The 23,680-nt window shown below is 38.6% G+C and overlaps 1 protein-coding gene across 1 annotated transcript in view; it reads right to left on the reverse strand.

The window, feature by feature from the left end:
* Positions 1-1,027: 1,027 nt before the first annotated feature.
* The window catches only part of SLC12A2 (solute carrier family 12 member 2), a 61,813-nt gene continuing 39,160 nt past the window's right edge, over positions 1,028-23,680 (reverse strand). Inside the window, 14 exon segments of the mRNA XM_054397599.1 lie at positions 1,028-1,163; positions 2,015-2,082; positions 3,502-3,637; positions 6,612-6,698; positions 7,847-7,958; positions 8,108-8,230; positions 9,274-9,321; positions 10,035-10,147; positions 10,149-10,173; positions 11,409-11,488; positions 13,320-13,426; positions 13,626-13,766; positions 19,354-19,465; positions 22,841-22,940. Of these exon segments, the coding sequence (XP_054253574.1) occupies positions 1,028-1,163; positions 2,015-2,082; positions 3,502-3,637; positions 6,612-6,698; positions 7,847-7,958; positions 8,108-8,230; positions 9,274-9,321; positions 10,035-10,147; positions 10,149-10,173; positions 11,409-11,488; positions 13,320-13,426; positions 13,626-13,766; positions 19,354-19,465; positions 22,841-22,940 (1,388 nt within the window).

Genomic DNA, 23,680 nt, shown 5'->3' on the forward strand with positions numbered 1-23,680 from the left:
TAGCAAGATTCCACATAGTGTTTACTGTTAGATAGCATCACGTTGCTTTATTATCCCCATTCAAGCCTTAAGATGAGTTTTGTTTCAAAATAAGTTGAAAGTGATACCGAAACATAATAGGCCAAGAACTAGGACAGGTCTTTTGTTTTAATCCCTAATTTGTAGTATTATTAATGAGCCTCGACCAGTAAGATAATTCAGTTTCAAGTTAGGGCTACAGAGCAAAGACTGACCAGTATCCTTTACGAAGGTAGCTCATGTTAACTCTGTAAGCTTAGACTAGTGCCAAGTAGTACACATTTTCAAACTAGAGAAAAGTATACTGCCCACTAGTACAATTAGTTTTATTTTAACTATTACAAAATTTAACAACATGAAGTCTTGACAATAGCATTGGGAATTTGCTTTAGTTCAACTGACCTGCCCCAATTCTCACCCTTAAATCTAACAGATATAGTAGTAAAAACCCAAAATCTTCTGACAATAGAAAACATACAGTACTAAGAACTAATAGCTCAATGGAAGACTGAAAAGCAGCATTTGTTTTTATTGTAATATGGAAGAGACTAGAAACTAAAGGAAATCTGATCTAAACTTACTTGAAGGCAAATTTTGACATTCCATATAAAGTTACAAAGTAGGAGTATGGATGAGATTTGGTTAATTTCAGAAGGCACCTCAAGGCTAAAAGGCTTTTTATAAATCTATAATCCTTTCATTGATCAAAAATAAAACATTTTATTGCTGCTATTCAAGTAGCAAACAAAAAGCTTGTCATGTTCTTCAGTCTAACAAGGAATCCTCCCCCATTAAGCAAGATTAAATTCCAGAAAATATAGAATAAAATTCATGATATCACGACTTTAGAAACACAGTGACTTTCCTTGTGTGCTTTCAAGTCAGTGAAATAGTAAAAGAAGAGTCACTTTTTGCCTTTGTGATGTTAATAAACTATAGACCATGTCAGTCACTCTCCCTGGGGCACTGAAGTACCATTTCACCATGGCTGTTCCACTTTGCAGTACTCTTAGGAATAGAAGGTAAGAACGCTCTGATGATTCCCACGAACAAGCAGTATCGGTGGCAGATCTTTAGAAAGAGCTTCTAACCAGGCCATGTATAGCGCACTAGAAACTGCACCTTTTCGTGCAACTGGCAAACTCCTACAATTCACAAGGAAAAAAAAAAAGCATTCAACAATTAGAAAAAGCTGGTGGGACTAACAAGTCATATCACATAAGTATGAGAAGTACGATTCTACAAAGAGGTAGACACTGAATTTTCCAACCTTTTTGCTTTTCTCCTCAGAATTAAATTAATGAGTTGAGAGCTGGTATCTTAACCACCGTAGCCATTTATTTACCCCTTACTTTTGGCCTCTTAGCACAATTTTATATTCAGGTGGCTTCACAGAAAATTCTCCTTAACTGAAGTTTTGTGAAAACCTAACATTCAAAAATACATCTTTTTCTCACAATTCCAGGTTGCAGTAGTCTAACATTCTCTCACAATCTTTCCAAAACATGCTATACATTTTTCTTTTGCCCTTCTCAAACTTCACTTTCTGGGTTCTGAAACAGGGTTGTAAACACAGTGAAGAAACCTACAATCTGCATTCTGCCTGTTTACCCCCAAAGTAATTCCACAGAAATTCATCAGCAGGACAATTACCTAACGTTTTCCTAGAGAGAAAAAAACTTCTGAAAGGAAGAACCTGAAAAAAGGGAATAGTTGACATTCAGGAGAGAAAGAAATGCAAGAATCATGAGCCACACTACAAATGTGGAGCTAATCACCCAAAGCAGTGTATCGAGAAGCATGAAACTACACAGGCCACTTTTCATTCATCAATATAGTAACTTCATATTTCTAATAAATACCTTCAGCACTGGAACCTCCCTGAGGAAATCTATATTCTAAAGCCAAAGCAGAGGCTTTTTCCTAACCTATATTTATGCATATTTCAAATTACAATTCTGTATCAGTTAGGGTAAGGCCACAGTCATTTACTTACATGACAATTATGTTAGCTGTACTTGAATGTTCTTTCAGCAACTCGTTTAGCCTGATCTGGCGATAAGTCTGTAATTAAAATGAAACTTCTTAGGAAAATTTTATATAAACATACAAAAAGTTCAATAAAAAAAACAACAACAAAACAACAGAAAATAGTTGTGATCAATTGGTATCAGTCATTTATATAAAGCATGTACTTCCACCTCAGTCCAGCAACCTGTTCACTTCTCCACAATACAGGTTGCAAGGCTGAGAGAAAAAACAGCAAACAAATAAGGCAAGCATGGTGAAATGTGAATTTGAGGTAGTTCCTCTAAACAGTGATACTTCCTCCATAGCTCCTGGAAGCAAGAGGCCCTTAGCTCACCTCAGTTCTTTTAACTGTATCCTATAAGCTCATCTTCATTTGCTAAGCTTATCTCCATAAAAGGCCTCCCTTTCTTTATTCCTCTACCCAGTTTTAACAGCCAAGGTAGCTTCCTCAGTAATTTTCAGTTCTCTTTTATGTCAACTAACTTCCTAGTTAGCAGAGATTCTGAGTTAACCATTTCTTAATAGTTCTGTTGTTCTCAGATGAGCTGAATTCTAGTTTGCCTGTGGGCTACTGTCTGCAGAAACAATTAAGCTATCAGCAGACAAAAGAATAAATGCCTTCAGTTATCTCACTCATATGTATTTTGCCAGTGTTTGTAGACTTGAGGAAGAGCAAGGCATGAAGCAGTTAACTCTAAAGCAATTGCACTTCTCAAAAATCTCCCGGCTCTTGAGTAATACACAGTTAACAGATCTCAGCAGCTGCTGACAGTCAGTCTGTACCTGTTAGACTCCTGCCCCTTTCCCTCCTCTCCCTGCCACTTACTACACTTCTTACACAGAATGGCCTAACATTCCCATTTCTCCTCTAAAACAAAGAGATGGAGAAAAAAGAAGATAAAGGTGGAATGTATTCAGGACCATCTTGAAGTGTATCAGATAAAAAAAAAAAATTAACCATTCTTTAGATGTCTCTAGATGCACCCCCTTACATGATGAGACCTGAGTCTCCTCCACAGAAGCACTTGAGAGGAATACCTCTGGTCTCGATTATACACAACAGCTTAGAAAAAATGTCAAACCTTAAACTGTTCTTTACCACCACAATTAAATGTAGTGTGTTTTGGTGTTTCTTTTAATGACAGAAGGAAAAAAAATGGTAGGAAAAAAAAGTAAAACAGATTAATATAGACTGTATTATTCTAAATTAACTGCTAGAATATTGCAGGGAAGTGGTCTAGGCTCCCCTCATACAGAATACAGAAACATTTCTTTTTTTTTTTTGTTTTAGGGAACCATCCAAATGGTTTTAGATGCTCCTTTCTATCAGTTATTCATAAGAACAAGTATGGAAGAGACAGAGTAGCAGTAATGAACTCATTGATTTCACATCCACAAATGCAGTAGGAGAAAAAAGTTTAATATCTAACAGAGCTCTGAAGAATACAGAACCTTTGTTTTGTAAAGCTCGAGTTCATTATCTGTTATCCTCCACGGCTCATCCTCCTTCATTTTATCTGCAACTTCTTGTTCTTTATCATCTTCATGAAGTCGGAAGGGCTCGATCATTTCTTCAAAAGCTGCAATACTAGAATGATTAAGTGAAGAACCATATTAAAACAGTAGAGTCTATAGGTCAGCAATGACTTTTACATCATTAGAAAGTTTTATTACCTTGGAAATATAAAGTTAACTGAAACTATTGTTGCCAGTTGCCCTTAGATCATCAGCTATTTGTATATGCAAGCTCAGCAAATAGTAAGAGACACTGTAGAAGCTTTTACTGCTCATCATGCAACCAAATATAAAGTTTTAGCCACTTTAATAAAAGCCATAATTAGTGGTCATAGGTTGAATTTTAGTCTGCTGCTATTCATACCATCCTGCCTCATGCCAGCTTCAAAAAGAAAGTGTGGGCTGAAGCAAAGTACTTGAAGTTCAGCCTGTAACCCGGGATGCTTCCTGTTCTGGTTGCAGCTTTTGGGTTCCAGGTTATGGGTGTGTGCTCTTCTGCTGAGATAGCAGCAGGAGGAGGAGGGTTGGAGGTTAGGTCTGATTTGGGCTTTTAGCTCACTTGCTTCTGCCTGCTTGTGCTTTTTCAGCAAAAAGGATAAGGCAATTGTGCATTTGTGTTATCATCACCTGATTTGCTCAGTAAACTCGATCTTTTTTTTTTTTTGTCTCAAGCCAGAGCTTTTTTGTGTTGTTTTTCCCTCACTTCTGTGATGGGGGGAACAGACTGGTTAACCCTTGCATTAACCCATTACTATAACTTTTGCTAGAATTTTGCTATGTTTGGAAGCTGAAGAATCCTACCTCAGAAGATGTACAGTAATTAACAGCAGCTTATCCAGAATTATATTTAAAAGAGAAGTAATTTACAAGTCACATTAAAACCAGTAGCTTATCAAATTTCACCCTTAGTGCCATTAGGATTTTGGCTTTGATATTTTCTTTCTGCTTCCTTTTGTAAATGCAAATAACCACAGCCATCTTGTTCACCTTTCTGTTGCCCTTGCTAGAATATGAGGTGTTACTCTGCATTTACTTGAACTTTAGCAAGACCTTTGAGATAAAACCTTCAGAAGATCAAAGCACTGCTACTAGAAAACACAACTTATGTTCACGGCAGGGAGTGGAAGGAACTCTGGAGATCAATTCTCATCACCCTGCCAGTGCAAGATCACCTAGGGCAGGCCACACAGGAACATGTTCAGGCAGGTTCTGAAAGCCTCCAGTGAAGAAGACTTCACAGCCTGTCTGGGCAGCCTGTTCCAGCACTCTGTCACCCTCACAGTAAAAGACCATGTTCAGCTGGAGATTCATGTGTTCCACTTACCTTACACCATATTACCCTACTTTATTTATCCATAGTATGATATTCGAACCGCAAACAAAGGCTGCCACACTCTATTAAAATAACTTGTCTTTGAATAGCCCTAGTAGGTGAGATGCAAGAAAAGCATACAAGACAAACCAAACATATGCCTTTAACCTAATGAAATAACTGCACTTTGATGCTACTCGATTAATTTTTTTAACAAAAATGATTAAATATTGCCAGTATTCTGTGGTTGCAAATTGCATTGGAGAAAGATTAAACATTAAGAAACACCTCTTAGGATATATTGTAATATCAGTACTATGTAGTATAAGACATATCAGTAATAGGTTAGTTTCTGTACACTTAAAACGCTCCCTCCATGGCCATTTTCTAACTGAGTTGTTTCATGTTCTTCCAGGAAGCACTCAGGCTACTTAAAACATCTTTTATTTCTATCCTTGGTGGTCTTTACTGAAGTTGACACCTTCATCGAAAGGGAAGCTAAAGGTGATCTATTTTTGGCTGAACAAAAAGGAGACCAATATTCTATTATATACCACAGTAACTATCATCTTCCTCCATTTAGTTTACAGCTACAATTAATGCTAGCAGGTATCTCACAAGGCTTTCGTCTGAAGGGGACCTACAGGAAGGGTGGGAAAGGACTAAAGTTTAGATGGACTTACAGCAAAGGGGCAATGGTTTTGAACTGGAGCAGGGTTGGTTCATGTTAGACATTAAGGAAGAAGTTCCTCACAATGAGAGTGGTGAAATACAGGAATAGGTTGCTCAGAGATGTGGTTGAGGTCCCAACCCTGGAGACATTCAAGGTCAAACTTGATGGGGCCCTGAGCAACCTGGTCTAGTTGGAGATGTCCTTGCTTACTGCAGGTGGGCTGGGACAAGATGACTTAAGGGTCCTTTCCAACCTCATGTATTCTGTCATATTTTATCTACGGCAGCTGGCTCCCAGGAGCAAAGACATAAAAAAATACCAGTATCAAAAGTACTCTGGTTTAGTTGCTCGATATAGTCTATACATGTAAGGAAGGGTGAATAAAAAGCAGGATACAAAAGGATGCGTATTAGCATTTACTATTTATGTAAGCTGTAAAGCAGTATTTCCTAATTTGCATGACATGTCAATTTATTCAGATACATGCAGATTGATATAAAATGTATTTTTACAACAACATTCTAAAGAACACTTGAAAGGAGAGAAAGATACCGTCTTTCAGATATTAGACATTCTGTTATAAATTCATACTGAAAGTCATCTACAATTAACTTTTTTTTTTAACTTGAAAATCAGAAATATCACTTGTGTGATCACTCCTGTGTAAATTTGAAGTCCAAGCTATTAAAAAAAATTAAAAAAAAAATCAGCCTATTTGAAGACCAAGGTTTGGTGCATTAAATAAAGCCTCCAAGTAAGATGAAGACTATTTAAATTTTTGTAATAATTTCCCTTTTTAAGGAAGATTGCTCTAGACAAATTGAATTTTTTTAAAAAACTGTATATTTCTAGATTTAATATTATAGTCTAAGGGCCAGATAGAGTTTTCCTTTTTTTAACTATGTTCTTATATGTAGGAGCTATTGTTTAATTTCCCTCCCACATTGGGTGCCATAGGAATAGCTCTCCCAAAACAGTTTTTAGTGAAGAATGAAGCTAAGTTCATGAAAAGATATTAAGAATTCAACTATAACTAGCAAGTTAGGAGTTTTTGAGACTTACTTTTCTTTCTTTGGCTTAGTATTAATATCTCCAAGAACCATAATATCTGAGAAGTCTATCCGAAATTTGCTGAGCAAAGTAGCCATCCTGTATGAGAAAAACAAGCCTTTATGTATGATCAGATTTATAGTTATTCCACAGGGCAAACAGACAGGTGTTTGTCAATAGAACCCCTAGTTTGAGAAAGAAAAGTACCAACACAAAAAAACCCAAAGAAAACCAAGAAGTCCCAAAACAATGTACCAAACCTCTCCAACCAATAAACCCTCACAACACTACAAACCAAACCCAGCACCCAATGAAAAAAAACACAAGCCAAACAACAAACCACCCCTCCCCCAAACATTTTAAACCAAAACATAAGATAACTTTCCTCTTAGTCTCCCTTAAAGACAACCTCAGAAAACATTTGAAAAAGTTAGTTTCAGACAATGCTGCAGAAAAATTTAGTTTAGCATGAGGTATCTCATCCATAACAATCTGGGGGAAATGGAACTGTTTATGGAGAAAGGAAATAGAGTGTGATTACACCTCAACCAAAGAATTACAGAATGTTATGGGCCAGAAGGGACCTGGAAAGACCATCCAGTCCAACCCCCCCTGACAGAGAAAGATCACCTATAACAGATCACATAGGAATGCATCCAAATGGGTTTTGAGTATCGAGAGAGAGGGAGACTCCACAACCCTCTTGGGCAGCCTGTTCCAGTGTTCTGTCACACTCAGTGAAAAAAGTTTTCCTAATGTTTCCATGGAACTTCCTATGCCTTGACTTCCACCCACTGGCCCTTGTCCTGTCCTTGGGCATGATTGAAAAGAGCCTGACTCCATCATCTTGGCACTCACCCTTTATGTATTTATAAACATTAATGAGGTCACCCCTTAGTCTCCTTTTTTTCTAAGCTAAAGAGACTCAGCTCCCTCACTCTCTTCTGATAAGGGAGACGTTCCACTCCCCTAATCATTTTTGTGGCTCTGTGCTGGATTCTTTAAAGTGGTTCCCTGTCCTTGAACTGAGGGGCCCAGAATTTGACACAATATTCCAGATGCTCACGAGGGCAGTGTAGAGAGGGAGAAGAACCCTTCTCAACCTACTGACCTTCTAATACACTCCAGAATGGCATTTGCCTTCTTGCCCACAAGAGCACACTGCTGGCTCAAGAAAGGAAGGAAGCCCAACAGGAAGTCATGTACTGTGTAACATGCTCTATTAAGACTTCAAAATATAAACTTACGCTCTTCTGTCATGATCGATCCTGTTTATTTTCCCACCAATGAACACTCTGATCTTACAATCTTTCCACTTTTTCTTGGTTGTAATAAGATATGGAATCAAGAGTGTCAAACCTGTATTTTCACCAGAAAGCATAGCAGTGTGTGAGATTTTAATACAGTACAAAGTTGCAATCTATATACAAACTATCTATTAGAAGATAGTTCAAAATTACAGAAGTGATTTTGTTTTTTAGCATTTCTTTTAATTTAAAGCTCTTTACCTCCATCATCAAAGAGCCACCAGACATCAATATTGCTTTTGCCTTGTTTCTTCTGAAACTGAGTACTAGCATCAAGGAGTCTTTGGTCAGCTAAGTTTAAAGGAGAAGACAGGCTCTTTGAATCTGGAAGAAAAGTATGATGAAATTTAATTTTTGAAGTGTTTTTCTTAGCCACTGTGATATTCATCAAATGCAACTTTTTAATATTTTGTGATACCTTTACATTTAAATACAAATAGGTTTTTTTTTCCCCCTCTGATCCAACTCCAAATTTTGATTGAAAGGGTATAAATTGAGCCATATTTAAGTAGTCTGCAAACTCGTAATACTTCAGCAGTCCAAGATTTAAATCTCTAAGTTATTTAACAGACATTTGACACATACAGATTTGTAGCATATATAAACAGCCATTCACCTGAATAATTTAACTAACCTTGCACATGTACTGCAGAGCATCAGGTTATGTACTGTTGCTACCTCTTGCTTATGACAAAACTTCCCTGAAAACATGTATTTACTAATTTTCTAGTAGTAAATTATAATGTCCTGAGAACTTACTGTTTCCTTAAATCCATTGTTCTTAAAAAAAAAAAAAGTCTGAAATAAACCAGGAAATGAAAACTGCTTGATTCACCTTTCAACATGCTTTTAGTTGAATAACAACTTTGCATTATTTCAGATGTAAAATCTGAGTGGCTGTATTATGCCTTAATTTACAAACTATCAAACCACTTCAAGAAATAAAGCAGTAACTATGGCTTTAGAAGATCTACTGAATAGATTTCAACTATATCTTTAGATAATACTTCCCTTACACCTAAATAAAGGGCCCGTACTGAAATGTCAAGTCAGAACTAGGCAAGGTCCTGAACATATTTCAAATGGTACTTAAGAATAAATAAGGAAGAAAACATATCCAATGTTCATCTTATGCACAATCCTTTCTCAGAAGCAAATTGTTTCGATAATTTCCATGAAGTTTCATTTTTCTATAGCCTGATCCCTAAAGATCAAACACATTCCAAAGCAGATATGAAGAAACAAATTAACGTTGTATGGTTGATGTTTTCCTCTCTCATATATATTTGTAAAAAGAAATATAAAAAGAAAACTGAAATTAACAATGTGAAAGAATGTTTTAACATAAAAAGGTGGAAAATGCCTGCCTTTTTTCAACAGTGGTTGTGTTGGAGTCTTTCCATCCTCGTCCTCCCCTGGAAGATTTTTAAAGATACAAAATAAAAAGGTTAATTTCTTTTGTGATGTTAATGAAAACACTACTAGTGTATACAAAAAAAGGTAGAATGAAATGGGTTTTCATACAAAAGAAAAGTACACAACGCAGTCTACCAGATCCTGAGATTTACTTGTGTATTAGGGAGAAGAAAAAAGCAAACCAAACCAAACAAACAAACAAAAAAAAAAAAAAAAAACCCAAACCACTCCACTTAAGTCACTCCAAGCTTCTACTTTCAACTGAAAAGGAAGGTTTGTTATTGTCATGTCAAAGTATCCTGTCTGTTAACATGAATATAGTATTCTAGTGAAGAGGAGAAAACACCTTCACAATTTCAGCAGTCTTCAAATCCCAGTATGTAATGTGGCACAACTCTCAGCAATGTTAGCTTACAACTCATAAAGCAATGTTTATGCTGTAAAACTCATTAACAAGGCAAATTCAACGCAGGTCACTGTCTACCACCTGTTTTAGTTAGGGGACTAAACACGTAAGACTTATTTTATCTACTACTGCTAAGCTCTATGCCAAAGTACTAAGTACTCAGATATCAATGGCTAGAAAAGCATGACACTCCTGCTCCAGACACAAAGAACCCTTTAGTATTTCCTTTGTAAGAAGACAGAGAAATTGAAGAGGGAATGAGAAAGAGTGAGAACTCAAATTTTGTTTTGCAAACTAGCAAATTACCTTTATGCAGAGCATGAGTTTTTTCACTAGATGATGGAGCAAAAGCTATAGAAGTCTCCGTCTCAGACTTCTTGCTATAATCCACTTTTACTATGACATCCTTGTACATGGAGATTTTCTTGGGATGACAGTAGCTCTTCTTTGAGAAAACAAAGAAACAGATCGTAAACCATTAATTGTTCCAAACTGTATCACCAGAGGCACATGACTATACTGAGATGGTTCATGGTTGGTCACTGCAACTGTTATGCTATGGGCAAGGAGAGGGAGTTAAAAAACAAAAAAAGGGGCAAGCAGAAAATAACAAAATCTCAACAAAGTGCTTCAAAGAAGCTCCTCCTCTGAGCAGAACTATAGTTTCCTGCTACTTCCTTCCCAGATTTTCATGTTCATTGCATTACCACAGGCTAAACAAGAAACACAGCTAGCTAATACTTGAGGAAGTACAAGGAGGAAAATAAAAATTACTTGGATATTTTCCATTTCCACTCTAAAGTCAAGAGGAAGACGAACCTTAGATAAGGCCCAGACCAAGTATGTCTCACAGCAAAGTGCTTTTTTCTAGGTTTGGCATCAGTAGAGCTACTTGGCAGCTGTCAGAGCGAAAGGAAACTCACAGTTCCCAGTTGATACTAAGACTCCACTGACACTTTGGTGTTGCATTTCCCAGTGCTCTTAGCAGTGTTGTTTTCACCCTGCAAGTTCTTTCACTCCTTGCTGTTTCTTACACTCCTTTTGCCCTCACGCACACAGTGACAAATCTCTACAAATTCTAATATATTTGTGTGTTTACAGTGAAGAAACAACGCTCCCTTGTTCCAGGAGATGCCCCCTATACAGACTGTGTCAAAAGCTTCCTTCCTCATTGTACCAATGTTACATGAGGCAAGCTACAAACAAATTAGATGTCATCAATTCAGTAGGCAGTTGCACCAAAAGCTCACAGGCTGACTTCATTATTCTGCATGAAATTTAATTAAAGTTATACCATTTGGCTTAAGACCACTACTTACCATAACCACGTCCTTTCCAAACTTGAGACAGAAGACTGCTGAGGTCTTTAAACTAATTTGTGTAAGGGCTGGCAATCCACACCAAACTCACAGCAATCATGACTTCTAGCCTTGGGCCCCACACACTTGATACCAGTTTGGCAGCCTCTTTAAATTTGTTTCATTTAAATAGTAATTCCTTAGGAAGCAACTAAGAAATTTGAAATGCAGAAAACCAAGTTCCGCAGTTTACTGTCTCTTATTTTGTGGTTTTACTCTGTAAGAAGGTGGTGATTTATTTTGTTGATTTTTACTGTTTTCAAAAAAACAGTTTTAAAAGGGCGTGAGAAAAACTATTCACTAGCTGAAACAAAAATCTTACCTTGGCCCTGAAGGTGAGAAATATCCAAGCCCTCCTTTAGGCGGATGACAACTACACCATACTGAATGTCAAAGGCATCACTAAACAAAAAGGAAAAAGCAGTCTGGTACAACTTTTTCTTTCCAAAGGGACCTACTTTAACCACCCTCTTTCAACAAATCCCCATGATTCAAGACTGCTATTTAAACTCCCAAATCCTAAATCTACGTTACAATTTTAGTTTCAATTCCAATCTAACAACTGCATCAGTGAACTGAACATCATATCCTGGAAAGCAACACATAGAATAGGTACTCCTTCTCTTTCCTTTATCCCTCCTGTGTGTAAACAGTGATTAAATAAAAGCAAAATGATCAGGTCATTCCAGTTCTGCACACATTGTAAGATACACTGAGAAATCTAAATTTTTATCTACCCCTGTCAATAAAGGGATTCCTTGATTTGAGAGCTACAAATCTCTGATTTCTTTCCAAAAAAATTGTGCATTAAAAACACCTATGAAGTTGTAGTTTAGAATCAAACTAGCTCTAATTTAGGTAGGAAACTTGCTACTTTGAAAAATAAAGAGGGGAAATACTGTAGAATGAAGCAAAGAAGCCTACATGCATGTCTCAGTAAAAGTACAGTAGAATGGATGAAAACTGCTCCAAAACCCCACAAACTTACCCATATTCTACAGTTTGCATTAGCAGATAATAATCAGACCTTTAAACATAAATACTTCATTACAACCATAAATCAGGTAACTTCCTCCCATGTAATTTCCACAGAAATTTCTCAGTATTTCACTCACTAAACACTTCCCTTCAGAAGCAGTAAGGATTGATTATATGTTAAAAGCATCAGCATATTCTATGACAAATCTAAGAAAACAGGAGGCTGATTTAAGAAGAAAATATTTTGCCCATTAGTGAGTCTTTTAAATTAATTATTTAATTTGTTACATCTGTACAGATCTGATGTATATCTCTAACATGCTTCTGGAAAGCTTCTGGGAGACTGATCTAGTTATTACCTCCTGACATTTTTTGTTTTGGGATGTGGGGAACCATATGGCTTTGCTGTCCTTGACAGATCTTCCAGCATAAGCCATTCCAAAACGGATGAAACAAAAATCAAGAACTAACCAACATGTTTCCTTATGTTTTAACTGCATTCAGTACTCCTGCTTTTGTCTTAAAGAGCTGGGAAAGTTGGCAGGTAGGATTTCTTTTCAAATCTCTGCCTATAATCTCCCCATCCTTTCTTTTAAATGTAAACAAGAAAAGTAGAACACGAATTAAGAGAGCTACACAGCACACAAGGAAAACAAAGAAGCCTCTCAGTAAGTCCAAAAAGCAAGTTTTAGTTTTCTTAAGTGCTTGTAGCACAAGTTACTCCAAGTTTTTCAGACAGTACTGTCAACTACACCAGAATTTCTTTTCCCACCATCTCCTTTGCTACTATATTATATGCCAGTGCTGTTTATCTTCTAAGTATTTCTTGTACATGAAAGCAAGATCTAATGAAGGCAGAACTTCAGTGTAAGATTTGATTCATTTTCTAATAAATCTTTACCAAAGGAGGGTGCAAAACCCCCTGCTTTCACTAGAAACTATGCTTTAAAGAATTTAGCAGACTAGCACACTAGACACTAGTTCCACCTCTAAAGACAGTAACTTTTAAACCTCAGATTTACTGCCACAACTCCTTCTAGGCACAAAGGTATTGTACAGAAATCTATTTAAACTATCAAAAGTTGCTTATTAATTTCCTTATCAGAAGGGGAAAAAATGGTATTGAAGACTGCTGAATCCGCAATATGGAAAATTTAAGTCTACCTGAAAGATTCCATGCAGCTAAAAATCTTCAATTACTAGCAAACGTACCGAAATGGAGCATAAGAACTACACCTCTGCATTTTCTACTTACTGGAATAAATTGATATAGGTTTCAACATCTCTCATTTCAATTTGTCTCCAGTTTTTTTTAAATCCAACAACAAGGGTGTTAGGTCTCATTCTACCCAGACCAGCAGCCTAAGAAGAACAAAAAATGCTTTTTAAAAAGGTATTACTGAAACAACTGAAGGTTCCATTACTTTCTTAAGCAGAAAAAGTATTTTTCATCAGCCTTAAGGAACTCTGCAAAATTAAAATATTCAACGCATAAAAGTACTTCCGATTTTGATTCTCATCTTCACCATTTTCATTAAAGAAGAATAAACCTGAGGTGTACCTGCATTAAGTATTGTCCCCCATCCCTCAAGTCCTCTGCATGCACTGGTGCATAGAAAGACTTCATCTTGTTTTTAATTAGCCATCGCTGATATTTAGCTAAATCGGTTGACAGCTCCTTCATAGCTTGCCTCCGAGGACCCTTTCAAAATACAGAAATAAAAAGCGAAGTGAGTAGAAGAATGATAAGTAGCAACAATAAAGCAGTTCCTGGTCTGGTGTTTGTTTGGGGTTTTTGTTGTCTTTTTTTTTTTATTTCACTGCTAGACTTCAATTAAAACTTGAAGAACATCAAACCATGCTTCCACACTACATAAGAAAAAACAAAACAATCCCCAAAAAACAACAAACCCTGAAACATCAAAGTATCAAGCAGCAGAGTGGAACAGATTCTCATTTTCAGGAACAGGCTGCTCAAGTCTTTGCAATGTTGTTCCCCCAGAGCAAAACCCACTTCCCCAGCAGGTGGCACAACCATGTCCTCCAAAGCATACTGTAGGTTTTTGTAATGAAATGTACAGAGATATAGGATAATTTAACATTAGGCGTTATTGCAATATTTGTTTCAAGCTGTACAAGCACACCTCTCTGTGTATTTAATCCTAATCAGCCTTTGTCACAATGCTGTCACTACTGCAGTTCTATGTTGCAAAGTCATCTCCTGGAATTCTTTATTACTTCCATTAGGATGAAACACTCTGTTCCTCCAAGACCTCAAAATGCAGAATACAGGACAAGGTATAATCAAAACCACAGTTGCCTAGTTTTGAAAAGGATACAAATTCCAATCAAATGGTCAGAGTTAATTAAGTAATAAGGCAGTGTCATTCTCTTATGGGAAAGCAATTTTAGAGTAGGACTTGCTCCCAGAATACTTCTCACCAGAACTGCTGCCCCTCCAGAACAGGTGATGCTGCCCCACCAGAACAGGTGATGCTGCTCTACTCTTTTCAGTACAGCCCTACTTTTGCAAAATGCTAACTCCGTCTGTGATATCTTACCTCTCTCAGGTTACTCAGTTTATGTCCTTTGCACCCAACTGAACTTTTAAGTTTGCATATAGAGAGGAATTAAAATTCCATTTTCTGAAGACAAAACTGGTCAATATTTGCTTATGAAAATGTAAGTTCTGTGGATTGCATTAATTTGATTTGCTCTTATGCATTCATTGGATCAGAACCAAGTCACACTGAGTCAGTGGTAAATTGGAACATATTTAAGAGTAAGCAATATTTGAAGTCACATGCTCTCAAGCATTCTCAGTGATGTGACAGAGGAAGTTTGGATGAACAATAAGAAGCTGAACTGCACAATAACAAATATTGATAAATACATCTTGGCATATTATCAGATGCAACAGTCTCTCTGTAGCCAAGTGAAGTTTTGGTACATATCATAGCATGGCAGTCAGCGTCTATCACAGTTAGTTTACTCACAACAAGAATGATTCTGAAGACCAGTTACTTGCAATTTGCTTCCTTTCATCACAACCACCTCACACCCCAACCTGACCAAAAACATTAACAGGTCTGTTATTCTGCTTTAACAAAATACTTTGTTGTTTTATTGGTTTTCATTGTTTTGTTTTGACACAATCACAGAACGTTAGGGGCTGGAAGGGACATTCAAAGATCATTCAGTCAAATCCCCCCTGCCAGAGCAGGATCATCTACACCAGACACATAAGAACACATCCAGACGGGTTTTTATTATCTCCAGAGTCTCTCCACAACAATCCTGGGCAGCCTGTTCCAGTGTCTGTCACCCTAACAGTGAAACAATTTTCTCATGTTTCCATGGAACATCCTATGCCTCAACTTCCACCCACTGCACCTTGTCCTATCATTGGGAATCACCGAGAGCCTGATTCCATCATCTTGGCACTCACCCTTTACATATTTATAAACATTAATGAGGTCACTCCTCGGTCTCCTTCTTCAAGCTAAAGAGACCCAGCTTCTTTAGTCTCTCCTCAAAAGGAAGATGTTCCACTCCAGAGACAAGCAGCACAGCCTTCAGGTGTGTCAGCCACTCCACCCAATTTTGTGCCATCAGCAAACTTGTTGACATTGCACTCTGTGCTGTCATCCAGGTCATTGATGAATATATTGAACAGCACTGGTCCCAGTACCAACGCCTGAGGGACTCCAGTACATACAGGCCTCCAACTAGACTCTGTCCCATTGACCACACCTCTGACTTCTTTCCTTCAACCAGTACACAATCCTCCTCACTCCCCAGTCATCCAGACCACACTGCCTCGGTTTAGCTGAGACGATGCTGTGGGAAACAGTGCCAAATGCCTTACTCAAATCAAGATAAACTACATCCACTGCTCTACCATCATCTACCTATCTGGTTATGTCCCCATAAAAGGGCAATCAGGTTGGTGAGACATGACTTTCCCTTGGTAAAACCATGCTGACTGCTCCTAATGACCCTCTTTGTCCTTAATACGCCTAAGAATAGCACCAAGGATAAGCTGTTCCATTACCTTCCCAGGAATGGAGGGGAGGCTGACTGGTCTATAGTTACCTGGGTCCTCCTTCTTACCCTTTTTGAAGATCTGGAGTAATGTTTGCCTTCCTCCTGTCCCCAGGCACCTCTCCTGTCCACCACGACTCACCAAAGACAGTGGAGAGTGGTCTGGCAGTGGCCTCTGCTAGCTCCCTCATCAACCACAGGTGCACACCATCAGGACCCATGGATTTATGGATGTCCAGATTACTTTACTGTTCCTTAACCCAGTCCTCATCAACCTGGCAAAACTCTTCCTTTGCCACATCTTCATCTGGCACCTCAGGGGGCTGGGGCTCCTGAGGACAGCCTCCAGCAGTATAGATGGAGATGAAGAAGGCATTTAGCAACTCTGCCTTCTTTGTATCCTCTGTCAGGGCACCCATCTCATTCAGCAGTGGGTCTACATTGCCTCTAGTACTAGTTTTTCCTGCAATGTATTTGAAGAAGCCCTTTCTGCTGTCCTTGACCTCCCTTGCAAGATTGAGTTCCAAGGAGGACTTAGCCTTCCTAGTTGACTCCCTTCATCCTCTGACAAGTCTTCCACTCCTCCTAAGTGGCCAGCCCCTACTTCCATGATCTGTAGAATCTCTTCCACTTGAATTTGCTCAGCAGTTCCCTACTTAGCCATGCAGGTCTCCTGGCTCCCTTTGTCAATTGCCTACTTGTTGGGATGCTATAATCTTAAGCTTGGAAGAAGACTGCCTTGAATACTGCCTTCTAGTACCCTGTTCCATGAGACTTCCCCTAGCAATTGCTTGAAAAGGCCAAAGTTAGCCCTGCTGAAATCCAAAGTTGTGGATTTCTGCTCCTACCAGACAAGATCCTGAACTCCACCTCATGATTGCTGCAGCCAAGGGCTGCCCTCAACCTTCGCTGCTTTGACCAGACCCTGCCTGGCCTTCCAGCAAATAGCTGGGTATGAGAACCAGGGCCTGTGACTGCAAGGCTGCTGCCAACTGCCTGTAGAAGGCCTCACTGACTTCATCACCCTGATCAGGTGGTCTGGGTGGCAGTTTTAGGCTGTACCTTCAAAATTTTCCAGAGATCTTGAACAGAAAGTGGTAGAATGTAAATAAACTACTATTGGGTGTGAAAAGGAAAATAATGGTGAGTTCTAAACAATCCCATTGGACAGATAATAAACACAAGGCTGGTAATGTAAGCTATTTTTCTCTCTTTTCAGCTTCCTTGCTCTGGGAGACACTAACTTGCTTCCGCCTGACCTTGGCTGTGTTCTTTGTTTCGGCTGACTATCCTTAACAAAATAACGCTCTGCTCTTTCCTCTTATTCCTTTGTATCCAGTGGGGTAAGGACAGGGGCAGGGAGTAGGAAGCTATTAGCAGCTCCCCTGTTTTTTGGCCAGGGTGGTTCTTGTGCTCTTCATAAATTGTAAATACCTGTAAATATATGCAAATATTGTGTATTTTGTACATATGCATTGCATTTCATTGTAGATTGTAGTTTTGGTTGTAAATACAGCTTCATTTGCTTTCAACTGAGCTGATCTGGCAATTAAATGTTGGGGGGGGGGGGAATTTTAACCACAGTCTGAAATAAACACCACAACAGTATCAGTCATGCTAGCTTGCCCCTTAATTCACACCCACAAACTCTCAACTTGCCCCTCATCCACCCCTGGACAGAACTCAACATATTCTAGTTGTTCCCTCACACAAAGAACAACTCCACCTTGTTGACCTCACTTTGTTGACCTGTCTTTCCTAAAAAGGACAGAGCCATCCATGACCACATTCCAGTCATGTGAGCTGTTCCACCACATCTCTGTGACTGCCATCAGATCACAACCCCTTGACCACACATGGATTCCTAACTCCTCCTGTTTATTCCCCATGCTGTGTGCTGTGAGCTGAGCACACTGATTCTACCCTGGTGGGGTGGGAGGCCTTCTGGTCCTCATTAATACTGGAACACTGCCTCACTGGTGCAGGCCCAGCAATAACCCCATCCTCCTTCGATTCTATGTCAAAGCTCTATGAATGAGCCCTGCTAGTAGTAGTCCTAGAATTCTTTTACCACTGTGAGATAAGCCTCTCCTACGTATTACCATCTATCCTGGTGTCCTATAAAACCAGCCATCATCAAAGAACCCAAAGCCCTGCCTGTAGCACCAGTCTCAGGGCCAGGCATTTATGGACTGGATTCTTCTAATCCCTTCCAAATCATGGATGGGTACTGGAAGTAGGGAAAAGAAAATAACTTGAGCCTCAGACTCTTTCACCAGCTGTCCCAAGGCCTTGAAATCTCTCTTCGCTCCCCTCAGACTATGGGATGCAGCTTCCTCTCTACCTGTCTGGAAGATCAGTAACAGACAATAGTCTGGAGACAGCACCATGTTGGGGAGTTCTCTAGAGATATACCCAATTCAGGCTCCAGGAAGACTGCAGACTTCCATATGGTGAAGGTCAACCCTGCATATTGGGCCCTCTGTTCCTGCCAGGAGCTGAAATTACATCCTTACAGAATAGTCCTCACACGCATCCAGCACCCCAAACACTCCCCCTCTTTGTATCCTGACAAAAGACAAAATTAGTGACATACTAGGGGCTGGGCAGAAAAGGAACAGAAATAGCTCTTCACACTACTGTTTCACCTATCAATGAAATGCATCTGGTAACTGAAGAAATAAAAAAATACTTGAAAGGTTAAGAGCAATTTTAAATTACTGGCTAAACTGATATTGAATTTACAACTCAAGCAGATTTTAGCCCAGGCTTTGGAAGAAAACTGCACAGGAATCAATCTCCCTGAAACAGCAACACTAAAGGGAAATCCAGATGTACACTGCACATCACTTCAACTGCTCTGGCCAAAGCACAAAAGAGTACGTAAGAGTGTATAACATACAAGGAAAGAAAGAGATCCAGGCTGTAATTCAGTGTTCACTTTGTTCCTGAAAAACCTTCCTCAGCATTTAAACACTAAATAAGCAAAGTTTGCAGTTTCCTCTGTAGTATGCCTAACCAGAATAGAGATGACCATTAGTGAGTCTTACCTGTAAGACTCTTTTTTGCACTTTCTAATGCCTAATGATGCTTTCACTTGAAAAACAAAACAAAACATAACCAACTGAAAAAAACCCCAAACCTCCAAACCAGTAAGAACCAGAAATAAAAAGGTAATTGGCTAAAAAAACCCCACAACACTAAAAACCCATGGTAACTTTAAAGTAAAGCTAGAACACACTTACCATATGTACATGGCCACAGATCATCAAGCCCACGTTCTTGGTGAAAGCATGGACAAGGTGAAGCAAAGCAGGACGTGCATTAGGAGGCCCTGTCATAATTAAGCACTGCGGTCTAGAATTGTGGATAGATGAGGAGAGAAAAAAGTTTGGAACTCACTTTATCTGGAGTTGCGATGTTTTCAATTAACAGAAACATGTTTCTTTGAAATATTTGCCCTAAGAACATAATTGCCATTGGTAAAATAATAAGCTCATCGACTTTTACAAGACTACGCTAAATAAGTAAAGAACATTTTTTTTTTTTCACTAAAGAGACATATGATTAATTGGTTCCAAGCTCAGTAATTCCCCGTAATCTGAAAATGCACACATTTAAAATCCAGAAACAGATTTTCAGACAATTCAAGGTCACAGGGATGAACTTTTCCACCATGTATAGGTCAGATTTTTCCTTTGCATTTTCTAACATAGATTCTTCTGGCCCAACAGAAAAGCTAAAGTTGTGTTTTGTTTTTGCTGTTTTGTTGTTTGTTTTTTTTAATATTACTATCATTCAGAAGATGAAACCAAACAACTGCGAGCAAGTTATGCTAGACAACTTTCCACTCAGTTTTAAGACAAAGTGTCTAGACTTCAGAATTAATTTCAGGAGATAATTTTTCCTATCGTAAGAATCACCTAAGGTCATCTGTTTCAATCTTTACAGCAGCTCCAGTTAATTTTCCATAATAGAATCATATAAACACAACCATAGAATCATTTATGTTAAAAATGACTTTTCAGATAATTGAGTACAACTGTTAACCTAGCACCATCAAGTCCATCACTAAATCATGTCCCTCGGTGCCACATCCACACATCCTTAATTACTTTCAGGAAAGATGATTCAATCACCTCCCAGAGGAGCCTATTCCAGTGCCTGACCAGCCTTTCAGTGATTAAAATGTTCCTAATATCTGATTTAAACCTCTACTGGCACAACTTCAGGCCATTTCCTCTTGTTCTATCACTTTTTACCTGATAAGAGAGCCTGATGCTTGCCTTGCTACAACTTCTTTTCAGGCTGTTGTAGAGAGCAGTAAGGTCACTCCTCAGCCTCTTTTTCTCCAGAATAAACAGCCCCAGTTCTCTCAGCTGCTCCTCTTAAGACCTGTTCTCCAGACCCTTCACTGGCTTTGCTGCCCTTCTCTGGATGTACTCCACGATCTCAATGTCTTTCACGTAGTGAGGGGCCCAAGGTGTGGCCTCATCAATGCTCAGTACAGGCAGACAACGACTGCCCTAGTCCTGCTAGCCATACTAATCCTGTTACAGGCTAGGATGCTGTTGACCTTCTTGGCCACCTGAGCACACTACTGGCTCATGTTCAGCTGACTGCTGACTAGCACTCCTAGGTTCTTTTCTGCCAGGAAGCTTTCCAGCCTCTCTGACCCAAGCCTGTACCATTGCACGGGGTTACTGTGACCGCAGGACCCAGCACTTAGCATTGTTGAACTGCATACAATTTTCCTTGGCCCATCGATCCAGCCTGTCCATATCCCTCTCTAGGACCTTCCTATCCTCAAGTAGATCAACACTTCTGCCCAACTCAGTTATTACCTGCAAACCTATATTATTAAATAAATACTGAACTGCTCTCATTTAGAATCTATCTATAGAACTCAACGCATTTTTTGCCACAGGTTAGGTAGCTGTCTGAAAAATAGCCACTGTGCTTAAAACTGGCTTACATCAAGATTTCTGTCTACTTAGGATAACAATTAAAGAAGATTAAAGCTCAGAAAGCTATTACACTTGCTTCTCCAACTAAACAGGATTGTATTGGAAGTACTTCAGCTGAGTACACATTAATCAGCACAGCACTCATTTCCTGTACCAGCACACACAGAAAGTTACACTTGGTAAAAATTTCCCTATAAAGCTTTTCTTTACCTTGAAGCTTGCAACTCAAAATGGACTCACAGCAGAAGTGAGGTTGCAACACTCATCACAGTTAGACATTCCAAATTATATAATGAGAGACTTTTGACTTGCATTAAGAAGTCTGAAAATTGCTGCCCTTGAAATGTAAGCAACAAACAATATTCTGAATGTAGGCTTTTTTACTGTGAACAATGCAGTTTGATGCAATAGGTAATATATAAATCAGGGATTTTAAATGTTACATTAGGACTTCAGATTTTGTAGTCTACCTATAACAGCCAACTCCTTTAAGTTTAGAAGCGGAAAGCTCACTCATATCGATATATTCGCAATTTATCTTTGAGGTTGTGCTGCTACCTATTATGACATATATCTAACTTCAACTGGCTGTATGTATGCAACAGTGACATTTTAAGTACCTATCCTACACTTCAATAAAATTTAGTCACTTTCAAGACAGGTTTGGAGTATTTTCCCAATTGACAGGAAATACCATAGACCTCGTTGTGGTGTTGCCAGGTTTGGCGCTCTGGACTTAAATCTCACAAATGGCACCTCTGTCAAGAACTTCTTCCTAAACTCGAAGCTTATTAAATTCTGCTCTAAGTATGCAAAATGTCCCCTTGTACACAACAATATTTTAGTAGCTAGATTCTCTTTTTAATACATGGAGCTTAATAGAATAATACACTTCTTACAGTTTTAGCTGCAAGGGATGATAAGAGATTTGCTAGACTAAGTGTCAGCACTATCCATCCTGCTCCCAACACAGGCAACATGTGGGAAAAGACTGCTCTACTTTCAAATGCAGGTCAACAGAACCTCCCTTCATGAAAAATACTCAAAACTTGACTGGATATGGCCCTAAGAAATCTGATGTCAGATCCATCTCTAGAGCTGCATCTGTGATGAGTCAGTTCAGTCTGGGACTGGACAAGACCACATGATAAAGTCATGATTCTAATTTTTGGAGGCCTTAGTTTAAGTAAATACTTTGTTAATTTTTAAGCTTTTTTTTGACCCTGCACTAGCTTAGTCCAGAAAAGTGCCACTAACACAGAATAGAAAATAGACTCCTTGAGCAGGACCTTCCTAAGCAGCCATGCTGGCAGACAACAATCCGTTCTCTTCAGTTGTGTGAAAAATACTTGCATAGCCTGTTTGCCATTACTGAAGTGCAATGAGAGAGTATGTCTAATGTGAAATACCCGGTGTTGAGGACAACATCCACAGCACACATCTTAGGGATTTTAGGTTAGATCAGTTTTATCCCAAGCACATGGATACTCATCACTAGCAGTTTGAGGCATGTCCTCCAATTCAGTTCATGATGCAAACCATCTAACAATAAGCAGGAATCATCCACACACTTGCTTCTAAAGTAAATTCTTAACCAGAAATAAGATGCTAATGTAAGTATGTCCAGAGGACATCCACAGTGGTGAAACTCCAAGCTTTTATGACCCCAGGAGATGAAACAGGGCTTTAATGGAAATGATGACAGCAAACATTGTGACTACACCCTACTGAATACATTGGGGTAATTTCTTATGCCCTATGTTACCTGAAGTTTTTCACGTGATCTTCCACTCCTGAGAGACGAATAGAATGCTGTAGCGCATTCAAGTAAGTCAAAGCTTGTGTTGAGGATCCCCAGTTCACATCTGGTTGAAGAACAAAAAAGTTCCAGCATTTTAGTTAAACCTGTTCATTGTAAAGCTACCCTATCACAAAATCAACATTGAATGCCAACTGAAAATACACAAGATTTAAGCTACCTCCTGGTCCATTCTACACAACACCAGTCAATTGCTAAATAAGCAACTCTAATGATAGCATTCCTGCAGAAGTTTTAACGCACCAGCTAAGAGTTCACTATTTCACAATTATAAGAAGAAAAAACTGAGGTGTTCTGCCCAAAAGGTCAAGGATTGTGGCAAACTCTAACTAAGAAAAAAAAAAAGAAAAAAAAATGCTTCAAGAAAAATCCCATGCTTGGTTGTTTTATATCCCAACAAAGCAAAAAATAAAACACTGTCTAAACAAACTCAAATACTTTCAGTGAAGAACTGCTGAATTAAGCTGATCCTTTTTAGATGGTTATTTTTATAAGGAAATAAAAAGATCCTCTTCACTTGTTCCCATATACTTCTTTCAATAGTTACAACAATGCATTTATCATCCAAGTACTTTATAATCTTCATAGCCCCAACTGCAGGGTGTTCCTTATTTTCAACTTCACGAACACTTTTCTGATCAGTTCCGCTGTATTTTGCACGTGAACACAGATAATTTTTTCCTCCTTCTAAGAGTTATCAAAGTTATTATTCATATCCATAGGAACGGCTCACTTAAAAAAAAAAAAAACAACCACCACTTAAATGTCTTTCTCATTCAGAAAAGG

Source organism: Indicator indicator, chromosome Z (assembly GCF_027791375.1).
Source record: "Indicator indicator isolate 239-I01 chromosome Z, UM_Iind_1.1, whole genome shotgun sequence".
Lineage (NCBI taxonomy): Eukaryota > Metazoa > Chordata > Aves > Piciformes > Indicatoridae > Indicator > Indicator indicator.